Here is an 8,971-nt window from a genome sequence, read left to right on the forward strand (position 1 = left end):
CATAATCTTTAAATCCTGAATGTGTCTCTGCTCCGACAAAGATATTCATAAATTATTGTAATTCATTGATCACAAATGTAATAAGTTACCATCCATAACAAGGAAGACCATGTAATGTAGAAGTTCCCTGCTATTTCGAAAGGTCTTTTCTTCTTGATACAATAAAGAAATGACTATTACATTAATCCATATTGTTCAATCTCAGAGACGAGCAAGCTGCTCAATATTCATAGGATAAGAATAGTTGGGACCTCTATAGAAAGCCATACTCCCAAGCAAGAGGTTGACTGCAGATGTGGGGTGATATGCATCCCAAAATAAGTACTCATCTCTATTTGGACATGGTGTTTGGAATGGAAGGCAAGTTACTTCCCCTTTGTTTTTCCCTAGACCGCAACAACCACGATCTATCACACTAAACCCTGTAAAAATATAAAACAACAGAACGAATCACTTCACTTAGTTTGACAAGCTATTTGTAGTTATATTTTAGATGATTTCATAGCGTATATTCATTAGTAGTTATTTTCCCTCTATAGAGGTAGATGATTTCATAGCGTATATTCATTAGTAGTTATTTGCCCTCTATAGATCTAGCTCTACTTTGCTATTTACATACAACTTTTCCATTTTACTGTGGACGGATTAATTAATTTTAAAATAGAATTTACAAAGATAAAGAGGGAAATTAATGAGGCATACCATAGGACTTGTGGTTTCTAAAGATATCCTTGAACATATATTCCATGTCAAGGAAAATGAAGTGGGCACCAGGCAGATCCTTGTTGAGTTTCATGATCATTGTCTTTAGTTTGGAATTGAATGGAAGGACCATTTCATTTACCGAATCTGAGCATTGACCACTTGAACTTTCTGCTAGCATACTTGGGATGCAACCCATTTGTCCAATCCCACAAATCATAAATTTCCGAGCTCCAAGATCGTACAATTTCTGCATGTAGTAATAAGTGATTTTTTAGGATAAAATTATCTTGTCATTACATATTAATACAGATGAAGTTGGAGGTATCCAATGGCGAAAACAAGAATGTTACTCATTAAAGTAATCCAAATAATGTTAAAGTGCCACATTTGAGAGTGAAACCTGCAACCTATGGCATTTTTTGAACCTCGTTTGCTACTACACCAAAAATCTTTTATCCAATAATATATACACATATTATTATTTCGAGCATGTGGGAAGTATTTGAATCCTTACTTCCAAAATGTACAAAACTGATAATGACTAGAAATTAAATTTGTACAATTTTGAAAGAGGGACGGAGAAATATCAACTACCCGCTTCCAATGTTTACACTAAATCAAACAATCAAACTCTATATACACACTTAGTCCATTAGTTTGATATAAACATTTGATGCAAGTAAGTTTGTTGTGTGTGATAAATGTGTGCCAAGGACTAGGTTAATTGATTAAAACAAATGCGCTAGCTAGATAGGGATCTTACTGTCAATTGAATTTTGTACTGATGAATGAGTAATTCAGCAAACTTTTGAGGAGAGTATTGATCTTGAGTAAAGTAGACAGGCATAATGTAATTGTTAAGGTAGTCATTGCTGCCCATTCCCACAAAGAACATGCACTTGGGAATTGCCTCTTTCACAACGGATGCACTCATATTTTTTATCAAACTTACCAATGTGTTCTCAAAATTTTTTATTTGATAACTGAATGGGATTCGCTCCACCTGAAAAAGAAGATTAATAATTAGCTCAAACTAAATCTTTTTGTTATTATTATTATTATTTGAAACGAAAAATCCATTTCAAATTATTTTGTAAACAAAATAGATCTGATTACAGATTGACATCATAGTAGTTTAACCATTTGGATTCTATGAAGTATCAATATATATACTTACAGATCTATGTATATGTATATACTTACAAAGTGAAAACCAGTAACATCAAGGATACCAGCAGCAGCGGAGGCATAGTTCACTCCGTAACGCATTTTGTCGGCGTTGAACTCCTCTGAATATGGTGGAAGCAGAGGCAATCCCAGAAGCAAACCTGCAAGTTTCCATATAAATTAACAAAACGGCACACAAGTCTCTCTCTTTATATATAGCAAAAATATGTTACACTATCAATTGATTCTAACGGGCCTGAAAGAGTAAATTATTGCCCATTTTCCATAAATTACTAGTAATTGATGTGTATCGCAAGCTTGAAGCTCTTCCATCGTCTTCCTCAGTACTTCTGTTGTCTTCTACCAACGGTAAGTGCCCCCCCACCCTCATCCCACCTACCCCGCAGGCCACCACCTCCCCAAACGGTCACCAGCGATCAGTATCTCCGGCGAAGAGAATTTCCGGCCAGATATCTCTCTCTCCCCTTTCTTCTCCCTCTTCTTCTCTTCTTTCCTTCTTCTTTTTTCCTCTTTGCTTGCGATCGGAAATCCCCCACCAGTAGGATTTCGGGTAGTTTCTGCACAGGTATTTCGGCATTTTCTGGCGGTGAACAGTGTTTTCAGCGAGTCAACAGTGTTTTCGGTGAGTGAACAGTGTTTCCGACGGTGAACAAATTTTATTTACTTGGAGTTGGAACCTCCAAAAGCCCATTTTCTATATTTTAGCCTTATAAATTTTGCTTGCTCCGCCTAATTAAGTACCTATCTCACTGTTATTAGACTATTGCTAACTTGTACTCTACTATTGATCCTTCGTTTATCTTGGATTATCCTTTCACTAGCGTATATCTTCTTTCTGTCTTTAGTGAGCGATGGTAGACTAGGGTCATGTTCTCAGTTGGGATCAAGGGCCAGAGTTGGGGGGCTAAGGGGGCTGAGGGAGCTTCTAGATTGAGAGTAGGGTCTTGAAATATTGGAACTTTATCGGAAAAGTCCATTGAATTAGTTAAGATTCTTAAGAAGAGGAAGATTAATATAGCTTGCGTTCAAAATACTAAATGGGTAGGACCTAAAGCTAAGGAAGTAGACGTGTACAAACTTTGGTTCTTGGGCAAGTCGAGGTATATGAATGGGGTAGGGACCATAGTAGATAGCGAGCTTAGAGATCAGGTGGTAAAGGTTAGGAGGATCAATGATAGGATGATAGCGATTAAGTTAGTCGTTGGAGGGCTCACCTTGAACATTATTAGTGCCTACGCGCCACAAGTGGGGTTGGACGAGGAGATAAAAAGGCACTTTTGGGAGGACTTGGATGAAGTGGTGGGTAGTATACCGCCTACTGAGAAGCTATTCATAGGAAGAGATTTCAATGGGCATATTGGGTCTGTTTCGATGGGCTATGACGAGCTACATGAAGGATTTGGCTTCGGGTGCAGGAATGGTGAAGGAGCCTCACTCTTGGATTTCGCAAAAGCTTTTGGATTAATGGTGGCCAACTCGAGTTTCCCAAAGAAGGAGGAGCACTTAGTAACCTTCCGTAGCTCGAGGGCGGCGACACAAATAGATATTTTGCTCCTTAGAAAAGATGATAAAAGCCTTTGTAAGGACTGCAAGGTCTTACCAAGTGAGAATCTTACGACCCAACATAAGCTATTGGTCATGGATTTGGAGATAAGAAGGTAGAAGAAGAAGAGGGTCATGGATGACCGACCAAGGATTAGGTGGGGTCGTTTGACTTCGTCTAGTGCCCTAGAGATGAGGGAGAAGATGATGGCTATGGGGGAATGGGATAGTAGGGGGAATGCAAGCAGTATTTAGGATAGGACAGCCAACTGCATTAGGGAAGCAGCTAGAGAGGTACTGGGGGTCTCACGAGGCCGCCGTGGTGGGCACCGAGGGGATTGGTGGTGGAATGGACAAGTATAGGGAAAGGTAGAAGCAAAGAAAAAGGCATACGTGAAGTTTGTAGATAGAAAGGATGATGAAGAGAAGCGGACGAACAGGGAAAAGTATAAGATGGCGAGTAAGGAGGCGAAGATGGCAGTTTCGGCGGTTAAAACGGCAGCCTTTGAACGCCTTAATGCAGAACTAGAGGACAGAGGTGGGGATAAGAAGCTATTTAAGCTCGCCAAGGTGAGAGAGAGGAAGGCACACGATTTGGATCAAGTGAAGTACATCAAGGACGAGCATGGTCAAGTGATGGTACAGGAATCCTGCATTAGACAGAGATAGCAGTCATACTTTAACGAACTCCTGAACGAAGGAGGGGAGCAAGACTTTGTGTTGTGAGACTTGGAGCACTTGGATAAGAGTCACGACTTTGGGTATTGTAGGAGTATAAAGGTTGAAGAGGTTAAGGAAGCTGTCTGTAGGATGTGCAGGGGAAGAGAGACTGGACCTGACGAGATCCCTAGAAAATTTTGGAAGAAGGCAGGTAGGGTAGGATTGGAGTGACTAACGGTGTTGTTTAATGTCATTTTCAAGACATCGAAGATGCCAGAAGAATGGAGGTGGAGTACAATGATTCCCATGTATAAGAACAAGGGAGACATTCAAAGCTACAACAACTATAGAGGTATCAAGCTGCTAAGTCACACTATGAAAGTGTGGGAAAGGGTGATGGAAATGAGGGTGAGGAGAAGTGTGTCTATTTCAGAAAACCAGTTTGGATTCATGCTAGGGCGCTCGACTACAGAATCCATTCATATTGTAAGGAGATTGGTGGAGCAGTATAGGGAGCGGAAGAGGGACTTACACATGATATTCATTGACCTAGAAAAGGCCTACGACAAAGTGCCAAGAGAGGTCCTATGGAGATGCTTGGAGGCGAAAGGTGTACCTGTGGCGTACATTAGAGCGATTAAAGACATGTATGATGGAGCTAAGACCATAGTAACGATGGTAGGAGGAGACTCGGAGCATTTTCCTATTACGATGGGGTTGCACCAGGGATCATCTCTTAGCCCATTTCTATTCACCTTGATGATGGATCAATTGACTAGACAAATACAAGGTGAGGTGCCTTGGTGTATGTTGTTCACGGATGACATAGTCCTGATTGACGAGACTCGCAATGGAGTTAACGATAAGATGGAGGGATGGAGACAGAGGTTGGAGTCTAAAGGATTTAAATTGAGTAGGACCAAGACAGAATACTTGGAGTGCAGGTTCAGTGGCCTGCCGCGTGAGGCTGATGGGGAAGTAAGGCTTGGTATCCAGGCCATTCAAAAGAAAAGAAGCTTCAAGTATCTTGGATCTATTTTACAGGAAGATGGGGATATCGACGATGATGTTTCACATCGTATTGGTGAAGGGTGGATGATATGGAGGCTCACCTCTGGAGTGTTGTGTGACAAGAAAGTGCCACCAAAACTCAAAGGCAAGTTCTATAAAGTGTTGGTTAGACCGACTTTATTGTACGGGGCGGAGTGTTGGCCAATCAAGAAACTTCTTGTTCAGAAGATAAAAGTTGTGGAAATGTGAATGCTGCGGTAGATGTGTGGGCACACTAGGATGGATAGAATTAGGAATGAATCTATCTGAGACAAGGTGGGAGTGGCATTGGTGGAGGACAAGATGCGGGACAAAATTATAAAAATCTTCTTTAATTTTATAAATTCACTATGTGACAAATAAAAACAAGACAACCCAGTTGAAACAAAAGGAGTACTTTTTTTCCGTAGAATATAGAACGTTTATATCACTTAGAGAAACACATTATCGTGTCTAAGAAAAGAAAAACACGAACGTGCATAAAATTAACAGGGACATTTCATCTTCTTTCAAAAACATAAGATCTTGTCATCTTTAATTATTATTTAGCGATATTTTCACGGCAGACAAGTAATAAACTTAAAAATGTTCTACATTTATCGATCTTTAAAAATAATATTTTAGACTTTTTGAGTATTTTATCTTTATTTATATCTTAAAATATTATTCCTCATAATTAAATATCTATTTTTTTGGAGGTGTTTATAGTCTTTAAAATTAATTATTACTCAAGACAAAATAGAAAATTTTGCCTTAAATTTTCAAAATAACAAATAATTCGAGAACTGTTTTTAAAAATAACGATAAATAATTTTAGACAGAGGGAATAGTAGTAATTCTTATTTTCAGAATGTTTTTGAAAATGAAATTCTCTCAATAAATTTTTAGTTTTAGTTTATAAAGATGGGAGGTTAAAAATTATAATTTTATAGATTCTGGATCTTTAAAACGATGACTTTAATTGTTAATAATTATTGAATTCTAGTGTATAAATTTAATGCATTTCTTAATTCAAACACATCATTTGAAAATAATAATAATATATATATTAGGCTGAATCAGTAATCGGACTTCTACCTCCACCCAGGCTTATAAAGTTTCAAAAATATAGGAAGCAATTGAAGGCGAAACAAAAAGACTGCTCCTTGTTTGATTAAGGACTGGAAGGGGAAAAACTAAAGGAAGATTAACCCCCACAAAAAAAAAAGAGATTAAAAATGATTAATGTTAAAAGATGTACATTAAATCACAGAAACAAGATGATTTAAGAGTCAAACAGTAACACCAATAATATCAATAACAAGAATAAGAACAAAAACATGGATTTTGTTATTTTTTTGAAAAAAGTAAATAGAAAAAGAGATGAGGAATAGAAGTAGTTACCGATCTGATCAAGGATGGTGTAACCGTTAGAGAAGCGTCCAGTAGGGCCACCAAAATCAATGCCATAAGGTAAATAATTGGCTTTGGCAAATGAGAAAAGCTGGTTGTTGTTTCCGCTGTCTATCAATGAGTCTCCGAAGGCAAACAAAGCTGGTACCAAAGCCGGTCTCACACTTGGCGGCGATGGTACTGGTGACACTGTCGGTGCTGATGATGGCGCCAGGGCTTCCGTTCCGATTGATGCGTCCGGAGCAAATGCATCATCATAATCATATGCATAATCGCCTTCTGCTACAACTGAACTAATTGTTAACATCATGCAAAGCCAAGAAAACCTTATAAACTTAGCCATGTTTTAATCTTTTCTTTGATACAAGTAGAGGTAAGGAGTAAGGTGCTTGTGATATTTCTAAGAGTTGAGAGAATGGGATTGGAGACCTGATTTATAAAGTACAGACCTTTTCATCTTTCGAAAGATGACAAGATTTTGCAAATGTAAATAAAAACGCAAAGTGCATTTTTTATATATTTTTTTTGTAAAAATTTATCCGGTGTTTATGTCAAACGCAAGATGTGCATTTTTTATAAAAACATTTACCAATGGTTAACTGATGACATTTGACTCATTTTTGTCTTTTTTGGCTTAAAAGTAAGTGCATTTTAAGTGCTTTAAGATGAAGCACTCGTTAAAAGCATTTTAAGTGTTTCACAAATTATCCACAAATTGAATTTTGTAATGCCAAAATTAATATTTGGGAGCATAGGGAGTTTTCATCCTGGTTTTCTCTCTCTCTCTCTCTTTTCTATTTTATTCAGTAAAAATGAGTTTAATTGCAATAATCTTAGTCATGTAGACATTTTGAACTGTATTCCCATTTTGCTACTTCAGGACTTTCGAAAAAATATGCCAAATGGAGTTATTGCTTAATTACTGATTTATTGGGTTTTACGCAAAGGATGACATTGTATTTAATATTTTAGTGGAAAAAATGTTCAAATTCATACTACTAATCAAAGGTGTCTGACTATCATTATTAAAGTCTTAAAAGTATTTATACATGGGAAAGAAAACAATCTTTACTTTGAAATGGTTTGTGTCATTTAATTTCGATGTACTGTGAATCATGTTATGAATTTGAAATTTAAATCAATGTAAATTAAATTAAACTTTATATTGACAATATCACAGTTTACAACAAAATCACATATATCTCATCATTATTTTGCACTCTATTTGTGTATTTAAAACGCGTCATAACAATTCTTTTGATGTAGACTAGTCAATGATTGGTTCAAAATTTTAGTCGATCGATGACCATATTGGTACATACACTGTTCAATTTTAACAGTGAAATTTTAATCCATGACATCACAAGTCAAAACTCTCTCGTTTCTCTCTACGTAAACCCTAACTAGAAGTTAGGCTATGCCACCCCACCACTGATCAGCCGCCTCCGACTGGCCAAGTCTATGCTTTGACATCTGTAGAGCAGTGCCCCTCTCTATACTACCCACATACACAAGCTAAATCTACCTCGATTACTTCTTTCAATCATATTTTATTTCAAATGTCAGGCACCAGAAAAAAAACCTAGCCCGTCACTAAATATTACACAAGTGATCCAAGTTGGTTCTGACACCAATATAGTGGTGGACGAATCATAAAGCACAGTCAAAATGCTGCAAGGCAATGATGATTAATAGAGAATCAATGATCATATGGTTAGAAGCACAGGTGGCCAAATTGGACAAAATTGAGAATGTAAAATATGCCATCATAAGCAAATTCTTACGTGGATGACCATCATTGGAGGAATTATAATAGATAATACCATAGCAATGTGATGTGAAAGGTGAATGCAAAGTAGATTTTTTTTTGCTTAATTAGATGTGCAATCATGAAGAATTTTATCACAATCATGTCAAGAAGCTCTTATTATTTAAAAGCCAGGAATGGGGTGTCATATTTAACGAGGCCATCAATATATGACTCAAAATTCAGAGTGGAGGAAGAAATTAGACAAGCAATAGCTTGAATTTCTTTTCCCAATCTATTATCAACCTTTTTGATAAAGAAGTCTTATTTTAATTCTCTGGCTTTAGCAGTTGAGAGCTATAACTGGACATACCACATTAAATAAGATTTGTTCAAGTTGTAAAAAATAGGTCCAAGTGGACTTAGTCTCAAAGATTTTAAAACATGTTAATATGAAAATTGAAAAGGAGACTACTAGATCAATAAGGGTGGAGACCAACATAACAAGCACAATTATTATCCACAAAAAAATTAACCAAAAAGACATATCCTCGCAGAATATTACCAATGCTAGGTGGTTCAGAATTAAAATGAATGGTAGACTATAAAGAATGCAAATGGTGTTAATATGCTAACATCAAAGATAATAGTGAATGTGACAATAAGGAGATACAAATCCATAACAAA

General features: G+C 37.0%; 1 protein-coding gene across 1 annotated transcript; it reads right to left on the minus strand.

Moving 5' to 3' along the window:
- Positions 1–201: 201 nt before the first annotated feature.
- Positions 202–6,880, minus strand: LOC129903937 (GDSL esterase/lipase At1g71691-like). The gene is made up of 5 exons (XM_055979459.1): positions 6,529–6,880; positions 1,909–2,033; positions 1,469–1,708; positions 703–952; positions 202–422 (listed from the first exon to the last, which is right to left on the minus strand). Exons 1-5 carry the CDS (start codon positions 6,878–6,880, stop codon positions 202–204), a joined length of 1,188 nt encoding a protein of 395 aa, XP_055835434.1.
- Between the last annotated feature and the right edge of the window lie 2,091 nt (positions 6,881–8,971).

The sequence above is a fragment of the Solanum dulcamara genome, chromosome 9, assembly GCF_947179165.1.
Source record: "Solanum dulcamara chromosome 9, daSolDulc1.2, whole genome shotgun sequence".
NCBI classification, from domain to species: Eukaryota; Viridiplantae; Streptophyta; class Magnoliopsida; order Solanales; family Solanaceae; genus Solanum; species Solanum dulcamara.

What these genes read in the sequence shown, in the direction of transcription:
- LOC129903937 (XM_055979459.1), bottom strand. Translation starts at nt 6,880, where the DNA reads ATGGCTAAGTTTATAAGGTTTTCTTGGCTTTGCATGATGTTAACAATT. An exon ending in ATGTTACTGGTTTTCACTTT is followed by an intron (nt 1,709 to 1,908) that starts GTAAGTATATAC and finishes CTTCTTTTTCAG; the next exon opens with GTGGAGCGAATCCCATTCAG. An exon ending in TAGAAACCACAAGTCCTATG is followed by an intron (nt 423 to 702) that starts GTATGCCTCATT and finishes ATATTTTTACAG; the next exon opens with GGTTTAGTGTGATAGATCGT.